The 19,416-nt window shown below is 56.0% G+C and overlaps 1 protein-coding gene across 1 annotated transcript in view; it reads right to left on the bottom strand.

The window, feature by feature from the left end:
• Positions 1-19,416, bottom strand: part of RPTOR (regulatory associated protein of MTOR complex 1) — a 334,568-nt gene that overhangs the window by 129,544 nt on the left and 185,608 nt on the right. Inside the window, 1 exon segment of the mRNA XM_030297026.1 lies at positions 4,626-4,685. Coding sequence (XP_030152886.1) covers positions 4,626-4,685 — 60 coding nt within the window.

Genomic DNA, 19,416 nt, shown 5'->3' with positions numbered 1-19,416 from the left:
CATAGCGGTACCACCTCGCCTCCCGCAAGGGCGCGTGGGATTTCCGGTCGTCCCGCACCCCCGCCAGCACTGCGTGTCATCAGCCTTTTGTTTTACTAACCCTGTGGTTTCAATGTGCGTCTCCCTAACGGTTAACGGTTTCGAGCATCTCTGCGCGGGCTTCCTGGCCGTCCTTCAATTCTCGTTGGCAAAGTCTCTTTTCAGGTCCTTTGTCCAGTTTTGAGGGTTTTTTTTCTTACTTCTGTTTTGAGAGATCTTCATATACTCTGGATACAAGTCCCTTGTTGGTTGTGTGATTTGCAAACATTCTCCCCGAGTCGGCGGCTTGTCTCTCCACGGTCTGAGCTGTGTCTTCCAGGGAGTAAACATTTTAAATTTTTATGAGGTTGAATTCAACAATTTTTTTCTTTTGTGGGTCGCTGCTGAGGGTGTCAAGCTGCCACACACATTTTACGTCTGGGAGAGTGACAGGACGGGAGCTGGCTGTCCCGACGTGGTCTGGGTACAGGGAGGCCTGCCTGGAGGAAAAGGGTCCCTCCAGGGCCTGGTTGCCCCGCCGGCTGTGCCACGGGCTGGAAGATGCCAGCCAGGAAGCACAGCTGAACTGAACGCCAGCTTCCTCCCAGTAAAAAAAAAAAGAGGTTTAACCCAATAACTTAAGAAACTCGTATTTTTACTTAAGCGTTGGTAGCTCCTCTCCTCTGGAGAACTCAGAACATGCGACGCTCATGCGTCCACGTGACTCATCTCGAGCGGAGTTTGGTCAAGAGCAGCCACGACCGTGCCGGGCGACGGGACGGGACAGGGCGGTGCGCACAGTGCTCCCCGGCCGGAGGGCGCGCGGGACACTGGCCAGCACACAGAGACGTTGGACGGCTGCCTCCCGCCCTGCCTGAGGGAGAGGAGCGCACCAGTCTGCCCCAGGCACAGGGGGGCAGGGAGGGAAACCAGCTCAGGAAAGCGGAAGCCGAGACCTCTCTGAACGGGCCACCGGAAGCAACCAACCCGTGATAAAACGTGACTGCTGAGAACTTGCCGGAAGCGGTCTGCATGTGGCAGCACAAGCTCGGGTACCGGCCCACACCGCCCACCCCACGTGTGCCACGGTGCGGCCCTCGCTTCCCGACCATGAGTGCGGGAGAGCCGGCAGGGACCGCACAGCGCAGCCTGGGAGAGGGGAGTGCACCGAGCAGACGAGCCGGCCTCGAGCACCATCACGACAGCTGGACATCACCGCCTCCCGCCAGGCTGCAGCCCTGCGCATGTGGGGAGAGCAGGTGCGCTGAGCAGCTGTGACGGGACGACAGACACCGGCCCGCCCGTGTGCACAGCACTGTGCACGAGGCCCAGCCGCTCGCGCCCTCGTTGACCCCTGCGAACCGATGGCACCCCTCTGCGGTCCCACCTCCGGGACCCTGTCCTGCCCGACGACGGGACACGTTTGGCTCTCCCACCTGTGGCCGCACCCCTGGTTCTCCTGCTCCGGCGACTCCAGCTCACCCTCACCCTGCGCCCCTGCCGTGGCCTTCCCAACGGAGGCTTCTGGGTCGCTGTCAGCCGTGGGCTGTTTTCGCAATAACCAAGACCTGCTCTTCAGCAGAAGAGCTGCAGACCTTCCCGTCCGCCCTGATGGTGCCGAGCGGTGTTCCGCCGCCCCTGCTGCCATGACAGTCCTGCTCACTCACCCCTGTCGCCATCACCGTCCTGCTCACTCCCCCCTGCCCCCGTCACCGTCCTGCTCACTCCCCCCTGCCCCCGTCACCGTCCTGCTCACTCCCCCCTGCCCCCGTCACCGGTCCTGCTCACTCCCCCTGCCCCCGTCACCGTCCTGCTCACTCCCCCCTGCCCCCTGTCCACCGTCCTGCTCACTCCCCCCTGCCCCGTCACCGTCCTGCTCACTCCCCCCCTGCCCCCGTCACCGTCCTGCTCACTCCCCCCTGCCCCCGTCACCGTCCTGCTCACTCCCCCTGCCCCCGTCACCGTCCTGCTCACTCCCCCCTGCCCCCGTCACCGTCCTGCTCACTCCCCCCTGCCCCCGTCACCGTCCTGCTCACTCCCCCCTGCCCCCGTCACCGTCCTGCTCACTCCCCCCTGCCCCCGTCACCGTCCTGCTCACTCCCCCCTGCCCCCTCACCGTCCTGCTCACTCACCCCTGCCCCGCACCGTCCTCTCACTCCCCCTGCCCCCGTCACCGTCCTGCTCACTCCCCCCTGCCCCCGTCACCGTCCTGCTCACTCCCCCCTGCCCCCGTCACCGTCCTGCTCACTCCCCCCCTGCCCCCGTCACCGTCCTGCTCACTCCCCCCTGCCCCCGTCACCGTCCTGCTCACTCCCCCCTGCCCCCGTCACCGTCCTGCTCACTCCCCCCTGCCCCCGTCACCGTCCTGCTCACTCCCCCCTGCCCCCGTCACCGTCCTGCTCACTCCCCCCTGCCCCCCGTCACCGTCCTGCTCACTCCCCACTGCCCCCGTCACCGTCCTGCTCACTCCACCCTGCCCCCGTCACCGTCCTGCTCACTCCCCCCTGCCCCCGTCACCGTCCTGCTCACTCCCCCCTGCCCCGTCACCGTCCTGCTCACTCCCCCCTGCCCCCGTCACCGTCCTGCTCACTCACCCCTGCCCCCGTCACCGTCCTGCTCACTCACCCCTGCCGCCGTCACCGTCCTGCTCACTCCCCCCTGCCCCCGTCACCGTCCTGCTCACTCCCCCCTGCCCCCCTCACCGTCCTGCTCACTCCCCCCTGCCCCCGTCACCGTCCTGCTCACTCACCCCTGCCCCCGTCACCGTCCTGCTCACTCACCCCTGCCCCCGTCACCGTCCTGCTCACTCACCCCTGCCCCCGTCACCGTCCTGCTCACTCCCCCCTGCCCCCGTCACCGTCCTGCTCACTCCCCCCTGCCCCCGTCACCGTCCTGCTCACTCCCCCCTGCCCCAGTCACCGTCCTGCTCACTCACCCCTGCCATCACCGTCCTGCTCACTCCCCCCTGCCCCCGTCACCGTCCTGCTCACTCACCCCTGCCATCACCGTCCTGCTCACTCACCCCTGCCCCCGTCACCGTCCTGCTCACTCCCCCCTGCCCCAGTCACCGTCCTGCTCACTCACCCCTGCCATCACCGTCCTGCTCACTCCCCCCTGCCCCCGTCACCGTCCTGCTCACTCACCCCTGCCCCCGTCACAGTCCTGCTCACTCACTCCTGCCGCCATGACCATCCTGCTCACTCCCCCCTGCCCCCATCACCGTCCTGCTCACTCCCCCCTGCCATCACCGTCCTGCTCACTCCCCCCTGCCCCCATCACCGTCCTGCTCACTCCCCCCCTGCCGCCATCACCGTCCTGCTCACTCACCCCTGCCCCCGTCACCGTCCTGCTCACTCCCCCCTGCCCACATCACCGTCCTCACTCACCCCTGCCGCCATGACCGTCCTGCTCACTCACCCCTGCCGCCATCACCGTCCTGTTCATGAACAAAGTTCCCAAAGGGAAGCAGGCCAGTCACATGCCCTTAGACACTCACTCAAAACCTACGAGGAGTAATTATACTCACTGAATTGTTTGCGGGCGTCCTAATTCTTCTCCACTTATGTTTATGTGCATCCTGCGTAGAAAATTCAGACGATGGGCAGGAAGCCACGCCCGCCAGCACAGCTGCTCCCCCAGACCCCGCACGGTGAGGGACTGTCTTACCTGGACTCCCGCCCGCAGACGGACATGCGGTCGTGAAAATGCCCTCGGCGGCCTCCTGTGCACACTGTTCACTTGCTTTTCTGCCCACAGAGCTGGGCACACTGTCTGTGCCGGTTCGAGCGGCACTGCCGTGGCCTTTCTGCTGCCACAGAGTGTCCGCGATCCCCGGCAGGACCGCGCCCTTCGTGTCCCTGACGTGGACGTTTACACCTAACATTCCTGTCTGTTTCCCCTGACACGCAGGCAAGTAGTTTTCCAGGAGAAAAACCCAGAGGTATATTTGCCTTTCCTGCCCGACTTAATTAAACTCAGGCCCTCGCTGTTCTCTCACACGATTTTCTCTATCAGGACTTAGAGAACTATTATCTTGTAGTTAATTCTGGAACAAACGGTGTCCAGAGTGGAAGGTTTCAGCACAACCAGTAGGTGAATCAGGACGAGCCAAGGTGAGTCGACGCACACATGCACGCGCAGAGCAGACACAAGAGTGTCCACGACAGGAGGGAGACGGGCCGCCGTCGACCGGGAAGGGCAGGGAGAGGCCACACGACCGGGGCGCGCCCGCCTGGACCTCGGCCTTTCCCGAGACAGCACACAGGATGGGGGCGCCAGAGTTCAGCACGTGAAAGGGGGGCTGAGGGACAGGGGGTCAGCGCTAGGCCATGACCTCACTAACCCACTCGGGGAGCAGAGAGACCTCTGGGAGCAGCCTCTGCTTTGGCGTTGTGTTGGGAATATCCGCAAATGTTCACGCTTTTCAAATGATTCCGTGTTTCTTCCGTCGCGGCCCCACACTTAGTCGTGTGCTACGCCGACCACCAGTGCCACCATCGGCACACGGCCCTCCCCGAGGGGCAGACGTCCGCACCCGCAGGCTGACAGCAAGCACCTCCGGGAACCCCGCGGGCCCCAGAGCCGCACAGCGCCAATATCTTACTTACTTTTCTATTAAATCCAGTGTGACCCCGGGCACCAGACTCACGCACTTCTGCATGCAAAACCTGCAGAGAGAGGAGAGACAGTCGGTCACAGCGCAGGGACAGAGGACACGGAGTCCCATCACGGGGGACATTTAACGAGAAGTACCATGGGCCCCCGATAAGCAAGGGGATAAAGGTGGGGGCGGGGGTTGTCTTGCTGAAAATATAAACCCAGATTTTCTTAATTCTGGACCTTTCAGATTTACGAAGAAATCCTCACTGCCCCCTCCCCCACCATCAGCGGAAGGAGAGAAACAGGACGCGGGGGCCAGGTGAGACAGGAAAGGAGGCATCCACTCAAATAGTGGACAGACGGGGTTCCCTTTCTTTTTTTCCTCGGTAAGAAAGCAAGCTGGGGAGAGTGCCGGAAGGAGTGCGAGTGATCTCCGGACACCCCAGAGAAAAACGTGGGAGGAGACACAGAAAAGCGAATTCAATCATATCACTTTGTTGCCATGAACTCGAGCGTCACAGTGAGACTGGACCCCGCAGGCCCTGTCTGCCGTGTGTACACCAATGGGGGGGGGGGCAGGGGGCAGGGAGCCACCCTTCCTGCCTCCTGTCCCAGCCGCTGGCACCCAGCAGGGCAGAAGCAACACTGAGTAACCAGGGCAACGTGCAGCGCTTAGTGGGAGACACGGGAAACGCCTGCTTTACAAGTTAAGCTCAAATGGCCCTCCAACAAGCCGAGCAGACAAACGGCAAACACGCACAGCTCCAAGAAGCATTTCTGTGCATCACTAGCTGCACACGAGACGTGGGGGAAGGTCGGAGAGCAGTGGGCCCACGGGGAGGGACGGGCCCCGGGCCAGGCAGACGAGGCCTGACACGTCCGAGGTGGCCGGGTGGGAAGGGCGAGAGGGAGACAGGGAGGGTCGGAGAGCAGCAGGGACGGAGGCTGGGAGGACACACGGCTCCCGAGGGCGGCCTCCAGGGTGGGGGCACGTGCAGTCGGCTGCCAGGGACCCCTGGGCACCTCTGGGGGCCGAGCCTCGCCCGCCAGCATTCAGGAAGTCGTTTTCCTGGTAGTGGCTGTCGTAGCCGGTGTTGTCCCGTTCAGAGGGAAGCAGCACAAGTGAGGGTCTCTGCCTGGCGGCGAGGGCGGCCCCTCCCACGGGCACAAAGGGCTCGCGGCCCAGACGCTCCATCCGCCGGCCACTTCCGTTCCACGCAAATCCTGTTTCCTCGGCTTCCGATGGCTCTGCCCGCACCCCCAGGCACCACCGCCCCCGCCGGCAGGTTCAGAGCAACCAGGATCTCTCGTCGTGGCACAGAAAGGATCTTCGGGAAAGACGTCTTCGTTCTCATCCTGGGTCCTATGCAAACCGTGCCAATCTGTTGTTTGTCTTTTTACCTATAATGTACTTATCGATTGGCACTTCTGGATTCCGGTGATGACAGAGTAATTTGTATCCCGCCAGTCCTTTTATCAATAATGGTAATCAGTTCTGGACAAAATGCAAAACACAGCCACGTAAAGGCACCAAGAAGCGAACAGATACAGACAGAAAGGGAAGGGATGTGACCCTCGACGGAGCAAGTCTGGGTGAGTCTGCTCCGCCCGGAGAGCCCCGCGGGCACAGCCCAAGCCACGCAGCACGCGGGGGCCACGCTCAGGGGAGAAGCAGCCGCCTCGGCTGAGCAGTGTCTCGGAGCCCCTGGCTGACCCCTGCCCCAGACACGCGTGGGGCGGGACTCCAAGGGGCCCCGGGGGGACAGCGGCCGAAAGGACGGACGGAGATTTCGACACCGCCCGCCGGCGTGCACACAGGCAGGGAGCGCCGGCACACCACATGAAAGGGCCGGCTTCACACCTGGGCTTCCCACAGGACTCCCGGGGAGGCGATCGTGTTCCAGGATTCAGAGCCACATCCCAGCACCAAGAGCAAAGCCAAAGGAGACCACTCCTACCACCAAGAGACCACAAGCTCACGCAAACGGCCCGCGAGCAGACAGCCAGATGCTCCTCAGAGGTTCCTAACCGTGGCACCCACGACGGAGTATCCTACCTAGAATTTGGAGAAAAAACAGGCCACAGAACCAGACTCACGGTTGGCCAGCTTCTGGAGTTAGCACACAAAGACTCTGAAATTGTAAAAAACAACTTAAGCGTCCTCTGGGAAGTAAGCATTTTAATACACCTGCTGAAAACACGAAGTTCTACTAAGCAGAAAATTAAGCACAGGGACACCACGCCTGAAAAGGTTCACGCTGTGGTTCTTCGCGGGAGCGCGGCGTGGACGGATCCGTCACAGAGGCGCCACGAGTGTTACCTTGGCCAATGACACCGAGGCCCTTTGCGCCAGAACCGTCGACGACTTGCTTCTTTTTCACACTGTTCTCTCCTCCCCTGTGTGACACTGTTGCTGGCCCATGAAAGGCCAAAGAGCAGGCAAAATCAGAGGCGGTGACGATGGTCAGAAGCCCTAAGGTCAGATGCCAGTGATTCTAATAACACAGCCGGTGGTGCCGTTCAGTGCGCGACGGAGCTCAGAAACGGGCTCGGGCCATTTGTGACGCCTCTTTGTCAGACGCGCCAATCCCAGACCGTCGGCGAGTCCTGTCTGCTCTGCTAGTTGCGCAGCACCTGACCCGACCCCTGCTCACCTCCTACCCGCTGACCTCCCAGGCCAGGATGTCCGGCCGGGCACTAGGACGCTTGGGGCCGGATCATTCTTTGTCAGCAGGCGGCATCCTCACCGCGGCCCACGAGATGCCAGCAGCACCCGGGCCCCAACCGTGACAACCGAACACGTCTCCCACTGTTGCCGAATGGGCCCTGGGGGGCAGAACCACCACGGCTGGGGGCCATAGCCCCAGGCCAGGCACCCGTATCTCACACATTTTCCAGACCAGTCTCTCTGCTTCCACTCTTGCCTGCCCTCCCTACCCCTCTACCCAGCAGCCCGAGCAAGCCTTCTAGGAGGGAATGTGAGGAAGAAACGTTGAAGTAAGTCGTTTCACCTGCTTCACAGCCCTCCAGAGGCTTCCTGCCCCTCAGAATAAAAGGCAAAGTCCTCACAGAGACCCACCGAGAAGGTCCTGCGGGACGCGGCTCCCGGCCACTGCTCTGACTTGAGCTCCCCGCGCTCACCCTTGCTTACCCGGCTCCATTCACCCTGACACGTCCTGTTCCTCCAACACACCAGGCAGAGACCCGCCTCAGGGCCTTTGCACTCGTGGTTCCCAAGGCCTGCCGCATCCTTGGCCCGGAAAACTGAGATTTACTCCTTTTTTTATCTAGATTTTGACCTCCGCTCTCTACCCCTTCACTCTGCTTTTTAACACCGGTATTTCTCACTCCCTGATGTTGTATTAGATAGCTGTTCACAGCTCACCTTTACTGCAGAAGGTAAGTTTGGGGAGTAAAAGGACTTGTGTCATCCTGTTCATCAGTACGTCCCAGTGCTTGATGGTGCCCAACACATAGTTCTGATAACCGACAAATACACGTGAGCACCCGAACACGGCAGGAGACTGATTTGGTGGTTTTCATGGATTTCTAGCATTTCACCTATATTCTGCTCTTCCTGTCACTCTTGAAAGCAGGTAGCTTCCAGATTCTATGCAGAACAAATGCATTAATATTAAAAAAGAAATAAAGACAAAACCTAGTTCTGTAACCTCAAAAAGTATCATGTAAGTGCTTGGTGTTGTTTCTGAGAATGGAAATACGGTAAATATTTTTCTAACTAAAATAAAAACCAACAAAAGAAAACATGTATTTGCCATAAAAAAACATAAAAATACAGCAAACTGCAAGTGAAAATTACCCCAAATCCTAAGGTAACTGCTAACATTTTCACTTTTGCCTTTTGCAAAAAATCGAATCCTGATTTAGTTTGTCGTAGGACGACAGGAAATCACGGTCACTGCGAAGTCCCAAACAGCGCAGACGTGCGTGACGGGCGTGTGAAGCCTGTGGTCCGGCCCCCACCCTCCTGCGCAGACGTGGCCACCATTAACACTGGTTCCACCCTGCTCTTCCAGACCGTGCCCAGCCTGTGCACGCAACCGGTGTCTACGACTGGGCTTGTTTCCTTCTACCAGAGAATATTGTCATACACATGACAGCTATTTTTTAAAAACATTTGTCCCCTAATATTTTCAAACCTTCAGCAAAGTTGGAAGAATCTGCCAGGAAATGCCTGGGGTCCAGCATTAGCGTCTGATGTCATCACATCTCTTCTCTCCCTCGGTTGATTCACTTTACTTTCAGGGCAGGCACCGCACCCCTCCCCCCTCTGCACTCTTCGGCACGCACGCCTAAATCCCCAGATCTGCTCGGTGCTTTCGCCCGCTGATGCTAATGTAAGATCACACGCAATGAGAGCACACCTCTTACCGCACGTTCACGGAATTTTGACAAAGGCATACACCTGCTTTTTTTCAGTAAATACGGTAAGTCCTGTCAATCTCTTAACGATCTTCATAATAACGTTTTCTCTTCTCTAGTTCTATTGTAAGAATACCACATATAATACACACACAAAATATGTTTTGATGAGCTGTTATCGGGAAGGTCTCCTACAGAGACCACTACCGACATCCCAGAAACTTCCCTCCGGCCTTCCCGGCAATTCCCACTTCTTCCCACTGCCCACAGAGACAAACCTTGCTCGGATTCTCCCAGTGACTTATTCACAAGCGTCCAGTGTGTACTTTTATACCAGGCCCTTTTCAGCCAGTGTGACTTTGAGGTTTATCCGTGGTCTTGCCTGGATCATGAGTATATTCTGCTTTGCCGCTAACTGGTGTCCCATCATCCCATCACTGGAATAGACCGCAGGTTACCAGGCTGTTTCCTAACCTGCCCTTGTGTGTCTTGGGACGGTATGAAAGCTGACACGTAGAACATCACCTTCTTCAACGTCTGAATGAACCCTGTTTGTATGAACACTGAGTCTGTTTTCCTCAGGACGCATTCTTAGAAGCAAACCTGCCTGATGAATGGGTGCGCTTGTGCTGAATTACTCCCCATTGTGTGAGGGCTTTCCAGACAGGAAGAGTCATTTACTGTCACATCAAGGCTGAACGTGCTCAGTTTCTCACTTCCTGCCAATACAGGGTTTATCACCATAAAAAACAAAACAAGCGTCTGCCCAACTGATAAGTGACATATCATGCCAATGTCTTTGATTAATATTGAGGTTTAATGCCGGTTAATAATTTTTTAATTGTTTTTCTTTTGCTTGTTGCCTGTTCATGCCCTTTGCATTTTTGTATCGAGGTACTCATCATTTTACTGATCTTTGTGTTTTCTACATTAAAAGAATCAACCTTTTGTTATATGCTGCACAATCTTCCCTCATTTATAAACGTACAGTTGACCCAAGACCAACACAGGGGCGAGGGGCACCACCTCTCCCGTAGACAAAAATCCACGTGGAACTTTGCACTCCCTGAAACTTAGCTACTAATTTAGCCTGCTGCTGACTGGACGCCTTACCGATAACAGTTAACTGAAACATATTTTGTACGTGTATCACATATGCATTCTTACAATAAAGCAAACTAGAGACGAGAAAACGTTGTTATGAAAATCGCAAGAAAAAGTGCATTTACAGCACGTACTGTATTTACCGAAAACAGTCTGCATGTAAGTGGACCCGTGCAGTTCATACCCGAGTCGCTCAAAGGCCGACTGTATTTTGAATTTTGTTTTCTTTGCCATACAAAACTTAAGATTTGTGTTTGATAAAATCTATCACTCCCTTTATGGCTTTTTAATTCTCCCAGCTGATATTCTTTCTAGCACTTTTTTGAGTTTTCTTTTTCACATTTAAATCTTCATTATGTTTGGAATTTTTTTATTAAGAAAGGGGGATTAAAGATTTTCTTTTCTTTTTTTTTTTTTTTCAACGTTTATTTATTTTTGGGACAGAGAGAGACAGAGCATGAACGGGGGAGGGGCAGAGAGAGAGGGAGACACAGAATCGGAAACAGGCTCCAGGCTCTGAGCCATCAGCCCAGAGCCCGACGCGGGGCTCGAACTCACGGACCGCGAGATCGTGACCTGGCTGAAGTCGGCCGCTTAACCGACTGCGCCACCCAGGCGCCCCAAAGATTTTCAAATGGTAAGCCATGTGCCCCGGATACTAGATGCTGAGTGATTTATTCTTTTTCTAAATTACAAATTCCGACACGTATAGATTCTGTTTCTGGAGCTCTCTATTCTGTCCCACTGACTGGAATGTCCACTCTTATTCTGACTGTACCTTGAAGTGGCACTGATAACTGGTAGGATGAGGTTTCTTTCAGAAATCTGTTTTCTTCTCTTTTTAAAAAATTTTCACGGCTCTTCTCAAACATTTATTCTTCCAGTTGACCTTTAAAATCAATTTGTCAACACTGTGCGAAATTTATGGTTTAATTTATGGAGAATTTATGTCCTTAATTTACTGGGTCTCACCCTGTAATGGTGTGGCCACCTCCTCCCTTTATCAAACTGTGTTTCGTTTCAATCAGTCAAGTTTTATGGGATTTTCTATACACACATGCGGTGTTCTGGGCCAGCTCATTCTTGTCATTGTCTGTTGCTGTCACTGCCCTGAATCAGATTTCCTTTCCTTCCCAGGATTTCCTTGCTAGCTATATTTTTAATATATAAAAAAGGTAACACGTTGCAAACAATTATCGTGAAGTCTATCATATGTGAAAAGCATGAGACACAGAAGTGAGTTTAAGCAATAATAATGTAAATACAACCACTGCCCAGATAAAGAAATGGTGCAGCCCCACACGCACAGGACCGTGGGGACCCCAGGCACCTGCCGCGCCCCCTCAGAGGCAGGGCTCGCCCGCGGTGCTTGGCCAGCGGCCGGCCACTGCTAATCGTTTTCCAAAGCATTTTTTTTTTTTTTTTTTTTTTTGCAAAGCTGAAATTCAGATCACACGTAAATAATGCAAATGTGCCTTCTCTTTAGAAGACGTACACCTTTCATTTTGATTTCGCATCTAATTGCGATATAGAGTAGCGCTTCCGGAACGGTTTGTTGAATGAATTAGAGTCAGCACACACACCCTTCTCCTGGTGCTACTCACACTGATGGAGACGCGGAGTGACGGTGGCAGCTGGTGTGGAAGAGATTTCTCTCATGTGAAGGAAGCAGCCTTCTACTTTTATTACAAGTTTTTATTAAAATTCATTTTTAATTTGATCAAATAACTTTCCTACTTGCACCTATTAAGATGATGAATTACATTAATAGGTGGCCTACGAGAAAGCAATCAGAGCAGTCCCGGGATGGAGCTCACGTGGCCAAACTTTATTGTTCTCTTACTGTCCGTAGGCTCCTAGTTGCTAATGGTTTATTTTGAACTCAACTGTAGCAGCTCTGAGTGTGTGTGTGTGTGTGTGTGTGTGTGTGCGCGCGTGTGCATGCCTGCCTGTGTCTCTGTATTGCTCTGTGTCTTTGTGCGTGCACACGGAGTCGTGGTAACCTCTGGAAAAGCGCGTGCCGTGGTGAAGTGCACAGTGAGCTCACACTCCACTGTATTAAGATCTCTCTCCCGGGTTTCTAGAATCATCATCTGTATGCTGAATCTTCATTCTCTTATTTGTTGTGCTTCTCATTTTTTATTGCTTTCCATTTCCTGGAACACCTACTCACTGGTAACGGATTTTAAGGTCACTTAAATTTTAGAATTAAATTTTATTTCTTAAATCTCTTCCTTCTCTTTGCTGGTTCTCTTTTATTTTGTCATCTTAATATTTATCTCTTTTTTTTTATTTTTTCTACTGAGACTGTTTTTACATCATTTCACCGCAGGCGCAAAGCAGCTGCTGTGTCCTCTGCCCAGGCACAGGAGAAGCCTCTGGTTATTCACAAGGACCCTTCTGGCCACAGCCGAGGCTACGCTGACAAGGGGACTCAGGGAGGGGGCCGCTCACCAGAAAGAGCAAACACTGGACAGAAGGTGGGCACCTTCAGCACTCCGGGAGGCGGGCAGGGGGCTGGAGACCGAGCTCGGTAAAACCTCTTGAACCAGGAGGTGTGGAGAGCTTCCCAGCTCAGGAAGACACCGGCACTGCCTGGAGGGGGCGCACCTCCCCCCTCCAACGCCCCCAGGCGGGAGCCCCTCTCTCTAGAAGCCGCTCCTATGCCTGGTGGCAGCTGGGGGACAGAGGACGGCCCTGGCAAGCTGCTACTCAAGTCTCACTTGCACTATGTTCCCACCGAGGTTGTGCTCGGCAAGAGAGACCGGCTGGGAGCTCTCTTCCACAGGCGGCACCGGGCGCCTCCCGGAGCCCACGAATGACACGCCCAGAAGCTTCCCCAGACCGGACTGTGTTCACGGAGGCCTCCCCAGCGTGAAGCACTCCCAGAAGACGTCGGCTTGGAATACTCCCTTCTTAAAAGGAACTTGGGGAGACAACTCAAAGGGGCGATAAACACACTTCAAGTAAAACAAGGAAATTCTTTGGCATTTCATTTACTCCAGCAGGTTTCAAAAAACAAACCCCCACTTGAAACCAGTGTGTCAATTACCTGGAATTTGTAACTAAATTAAAAGCCTGCGGTTTGCTATCGTTAGGTCCTAATTTGCTAACTTTAAATAGCTGCCCCTTCTAACGATGCCTTGCAGCATACTCTCCCGAGGGGCGTCCAGCCCGGAATGAGGACACGACTCGAGGGCTCAGGAGCTCGCTATTTCGGGGCCGCCCCGCCTCAGGAGCCAGCCAGCTCAAAGAAAAGCCGAGGATCCCATCGGTCAGAGGAGGACAGACACCCCTTCATCTGCGCTTTCTTCCGTGCGAGGCAGCGAGCTGACCCCGTCTGTCTCCGGGCCACAGCCCCAGGGCCGGGTGCTGGCGGGTGTCCCTGGGGCCCCAATAGCACCTGCCTAGAGCGTGAGCCTGGACACCTGTGGACAGGTTTTTCAAGGGAATGGTGTGAGCTTCGTGACGGTTCTGTCCTTTTAGTTCAGAAGAGATTAAAATGTCTTTAAAAAATGCATGTTGAAGTATCGGGGGGTTAATATCAGAATGTCTATAATTTACTTAAATCAGGCATGTAAACAACACAACGAAGCAAACAGTTGTAAAAGGGGGGTGATGAGTACACAGGGGTTCATCTTACTACTCTCTCAACCGTCTGTTAGAACGGCTGGAAACATCCCACGATAAAGAGTAAACAGAGACGAAGAGACAGACGGACTCGGTACAGACGTTCCTGTGTTGATGAGCCAATGTCAGGAAAATATTTAAGGGAAATATGTACGTTTTTCAAACGTCAGTCGTCTGTTTCCACTTTTGAAGACTGTCGACACTTCGAGGGAGGCCCCGGCCTCTCCCACCACTGCGCTAATGTGGAGGCCTTGGCCTCTCCCACCACTGCGCTAATGTGCAAACGCAGAAAACCAGCTCTTTCCTACAAAGCAAGCCTCTTCCTTCAGGTGGCTCTCATGGCCCACAGCCAACGAAGGAGGCCTCGAACACCTGGCCAGCCCTGCCGGCCTTCCCACAGAAGCCGCCTGGTAAAGTAGGATCTGGCTTGTTCGAGACCACTTCAGACTCTCCAGCCTCCTCGGCCCGGTGCAGACCCTGGCTGAGAAGGGAAAAGAACACGGCCTCCTGCCAGAGAGGAGAGGTGAGCAAACCCCAACCCTCCCCGAGGAAGCCCAGCCGGGTCAGGAAGGCGCAGCTTTGCAGGGCGGGGACTCCTCCTGTGACAGGCGTGTGGCGCTCTGGCCTGCTCACCCAGGACCCCGCGAGAGCCCCCCCCTGCAGTCTGACTTAGCAGGCTTCTTCCGGCACCATTAAAAATCAGCCAGTGGTGGGGCGCCTGGGTGGCTCAGTCGGTTGAGCGTCCCACTTCGGCTCAGGTCATGATCTCGCGGTCCGTGAGTTCGAGCCCCGCATCGGGCTCTGTGCTGACAGCTCAGAGCCTGGAGCCTGCTTCGGATTCTGGGTCTCCCTCTCTCTCTGACCCTCCCCCGTTCATGCTCTGTCTCTCTCTGTCCCAAAAATAAATAAACGTTGAAAAAAAAAAATCTTAAAAAAAAATCAGCCAGTGGTGGGGCGCCTGGGTGGCTCAGTCGGTTAAGCGTCCGACTTCGGCTCAGGTCATGATCTCACGGTCCGTGAGTTCGAGCCCCGCATCGGGCTCTGTGCTGACAGCTCAGAGCCTGGAGCCTGCTTTGGATTCTGGGTCTCCCTCTCTCTCTGACCCTCCCCTGTTCATGCTCTCTCTCCGTCTCAAAAATAAATAAACATTAAAAAAAAATTTTTTTTTTTTTTAAATCAGCCAGTGGTGCAGAGAAAGGGGGCAGGGGGTGGTGGCTGAGGCTGTGACCCCAAAGGAGCCCCGGCGCTCGAGCACCGGGACAAAGTGGTGCTCAGGGGCAGAGAGGGAAGGCTCACCCCTAAATATACACCTGTTTATACTCACAGGTGGCAGCCGGACTCCATCCGTCTTTGTCTAGGACACAAGGTGGCCTTGGGGCAGACGCATGAAGTTAAATCTAGGTAAAAATTAAGGGGTTCTTTCTTTCTTTTTTTTTTTTTTTTTCAACGTTTATTTATTTTTGGGACAGAGAGAGACAGAGCATGAACGGGGGAGGGGCAGAGAGAAAGGGAGACACAGAATCGGAAACAGGCTCCAGGCTCCGAGCCATCAGCCCAGAGCCCGACGCGGGGCTCGAACTCACGGACCGCGAGATCGTGACCTGGCTGAAGTCGGACGCTTAACCGACTGCGCCACCCAGGCGCCCCCAAAATTAAGGGGTTCTTTCAAATGGAAGGACCACACACTCGGATTACGTGTCTGCCACGGTCATGCTTTTACTTCTCTCGGGCCCTCTGACGTGCTCTTTTAAGAAGCTTCGCCCTTGGGGCGCCTGGGTGGCGCAGTCGGTTAAGCGTCCGACTTCAGCCAGGTCACGATCTCGCGGTCTGTGAGTTCGAGCCCCGCGTCGGGCTCTGGGCTGATGGCTCAGAGCCTGGAGCCTGCTTCCGATTCTGTGTCTCCCTCTCTCTCTGCGCCTCCCCCATTCATGCTCTGTCTCTCTCTGTCCTAAAAATAAATAAATGTTGAAAAAAAAAATTAAAAAAAAAAAAGAAGCTTCGCCCTTGACCCCGGTCTGTGCTCTGCATCGCGGAGTTCGGTCTCGGATGTGTGTGGCCTGTGTCCATAGGCAGGAGGCGCCGGCCACCCGGCCTCGGAGCTTGAGGAGGACGGTGCTGCGTAGCGCCCGATGCCTTCCCACTTACTCAAATGACAGCGTCAGGAGAGCTGACCCCGCCTGACCCCGCAGCCTCTGAGGTGCTGAGACGGGCAGAGCTCGCGAGCTGCTTCCGCACGGACCGCTTCAGAGCAGTCAGTCCCTGGCACAAGGAACCGAAGCTGATGACCCCGCACGACTCCACGACTGCCGTGCGTCCGTCCGGCGGCCCCGAGCCAGGCCGGGTTCTACTCCACAGAACACGTGGGAGAAGAAATGGGCCGGCAGGAATCTGAAACAGGACTGGAGACCAACACAGGACACGCGAGACCTCGGCTCCTTCCGCAGCCGAGGCCAGCGGAAGCCCTCAGAGCATTACGGAGGCCCGACTGGGGTCACGTGCACGTGACCTTCTCCTTGTTCCCTGGGGCCAAAACTCCTGTCCCTGTAAAGAAGGCGGGGAGTCGGGCCAGGAGTCCCGTCCACTGGGCTGTGCGGGCCCGGGCGGCTTGGAGCGCACTGCAGACATCGGCCGCAGGCCAGGCTGCTCTGTGTCTCGGAGGGAGGGCCGAACTTCCAAACTCCTCCGGCACTGTCGCCCTCCCGCCTGAGCCCGCACGGGCTGAGTTCACTCTTCACACACCCACGAGTAGGAGTCTCCTTTGAGTAAGTCCTCCCTCTCTCACATGTGGCAGCCGGGCCTCCGTCCATCTTTGTCTAGGATAAAAGGTGGCCTTGGGGCGGACGCATGAAGTTAAATTTAGGTAAAAATTAAGTGATTAAACCTGCGTAGTCCTTCCTATTTAAAAAACCTGACTACGTTCCAGTAGCACCAGGTTGACTCCCGGAGAGGGGTGCGCGGTGTGGGGACGCGACTCCACGTGGAGAGCGGCTGTGGTTCCCCAGTGGCAGCCGCAAGCTGACCCGCGGTGACACGACCACAGACAACCCGGGATGTGCTCTCCTGGCCGCTGCACCTGCCCAGGACCACAGGAGGCCGGGGGCTGCAGCCACACCACCTCCTACACGTCCCCTGCGGCCTATTTACACGCCTGCTGTTATCATCCTATCTCGCGGGGGGAGAAGGCTGAGGTTCGGGAGGTCCTGAAGCTACCCAGCCAGCCAGCCCGCCCGCCGATTGCAGTGCCCTCCTCTGGACCCACATGCCACGTGTGCCCACGTGGGGCCTAGGTGATCAGACCCAAACTCAGAAAGAGCACCCGCCGATTTCTCTTGGCAATCATAGAACGTGTCCAGTGTGTCACCCCAGACCCGACCCGGGAAAGCAGGGGAAATGAGGAAAGAGGGAGGGTGGCAGCTTATGAGCAAGGACCCCCCCGCTGCACGAGGGAGGCCCAGGGGCCAGGAGCCCCCAGACCCGAGGCAGCGTGACCAGGAGAGACACGGAAAGTGCGCTCAACCCGTTCGTCTTTGCCAGGAGCCTTGCAGGACTCTCCATCCGAGTCTCCTTGTGGCCTGGACCACGGCTGACGTGCCGCCTGGCCGACAGCTGTGCGCTGGGCCGCACACCCTCGTCCACTCGCCTTCCTCGGGACTGAAGTCTCAGTGGTTTTCACGCCTGGTGTTCACGGCGAACCCACTGCCGAGCCCCGCGGCCCCCGACACCAAGCTCTCCCTGCGTGCTTTCCCTCCACTCACACCTCCAGTTACGCTTCGGGAAGCCAGAACGCCCAGGGTATGTCTCCAAACGTTAATAGCAGCAACATGACTTTAATTTCTTGCAAGTGAAACATTTATCAATTAAGTGGACCGGTAAGTACCGGATATCTCAGCTGCTTTATGAACCGTGAGTCTGTGCCTATTAACTTAATAGAAGCAGATGGACGTGACGGTAACATCGCCGGGGATTTGGGGGGGGGGGGGGGGAGCGGATCAGCCAGACACGAGACACGAGACACGAGACACAGCGACTTTTCCACAGCGGACGAGAACTGCACAGACAGCAGGCGGAGCCGGGGAAATGAAGTCCAGACGCCCCACCCGCTTCTCCCTGCTCGCGGCCAGCGCAGCCACCAGGAAGCGGTCCCCGAGGGCCGGGGCGGGAAGAGCGCGACCGGGAGACTGGGCTCCTTGCCGGCGTGCTGGTGGCGACCGGGTGAGTTCACGTCGATCTGCGGCGTCTGCCGTGTTCCTTAACATGCACGGTACACGTTCTGTCCTCAAGCCCTGGGGCTCCTTAAGCGGGCAGGGGGCTTGGAGACCACGCCGAGGGTGGTCGCGTTGCCATACTTGCCGATCTCATCTGCCGTGCTCCTCGTCCATGCTTTGGATATTATCAGGTCAGCGGCCCCTGACATCACCCTCCGTGGCGATTCTCTCTGACCCTGCCCTGCTGGCTCCAGGAGCAGACGGACCCCACGGTCAGCAAGGGGCAGCCTCTGAGCCCACAGAATTTCCAACTTCCCTGTTCACACCGCAAGATCCCGGTTACGTCACGACTGCACCCCCCTCTACCAACCACGCACACGCGAGCACCGAAGAACGAGTAAACACAGGTGCTGCCCCTCCGACGAGTCCTCGTCGGCCCGGAGTCTCCCTTCTGCGCCACCAGGAAGCCGAGTGCACGTCTGCTCACCACAGGACACAAGAGTGCCCGTGCCTGTGCCCGTGCCCGTGGCCGCGAGAACAAGACCCCAGACGACCCCAGGACATAACAGTGTCCCGTATCTAGTGTAATTGTTTGTGTGTAATTTTGGCATTTTTATAGGAAGAAATTTACATCCACAAATGGAAAGCCAGTCCACTGTGACACACACACACACACACACACACACACACACACACACACACACACAAAACTCCAAGTGCTTTGCCTGGTCCTGTGTGGTCGGTCACTCAGGCCATGATCCGTGCAGGGCTGGCGGTGGCCGTGGGGATGCAACGTGTCCCCGCATAAACCCATGGCCCTGCTTCTCCGGAGACGACGGGGACAGAGCGGAAAGCTTACTTCCATGCTGAGGGACGAGAACGTGGCCCAAGCCATAAACAGCAGCCCATCCAAGGCTGGCTCACCACCGTCTGGCTCGTCCCCAAGATGGGGAAGAGAAGCTCGTCCACCCGCCTCACGAGCTGCACACCCTGCAGGTCTGAGTGCGCATTCTCCTCCCCTCAAGTCCGAATCCTGAAGGAACGTTCTTTCTATCCTTTGCAGTACGTGGAAGGATGTGATGGACAAAGAAAAAAACCCACAGTAACACTAAAATGGAGAAAAGGAAGCGTTAAAAAGGTGGCATCGTCTCCATTTTTCTAACTGCTACTTTCTGGCGAGCCGGGCGGGTCATGACCCCCAGGAGGCGGCAGGCGCACGGGGACCCGTGACCCTCCTCCTCCACACGTCTACATCACGCGGTTTGCCCAGGAAGAACCTTCCCGTCACCTAAAGAAGGCTGGTTTCCTGACACCAATTTTCACCTGCCAGTAAAAAACAAGACCCCAATAGCTACTAGCGGTATAAACCTCAGAGAAGTGGCTGGCCCTGACATCCTGTGACACAGAAAAAGTGTGATTCTGTGTGGTTTTGAAAGCACGGTGGCAATTTGATTAATCCAGACGAGAAGAAATATTT

Source organism: Lynx canadensis, chromosome E1 (genome assembly GCF_007474595.2).
Source record: "Lynx canadensis isolate LIC74 chromosome E1, mLynCan4.pri.v2, whole genome shotgun sequence".
Classification (NCBI taxonomy): Eukaryota; Metazoa; Chordata; class Mammalia; order Carnivora; family Felidae; genus Lynx; species Lynx canadensis.
The sequence above is the reverse complement of the archived record's forward strand: the minus strand, read 5'-3'. Positions and strand labels throughout refer to the sequence as shown.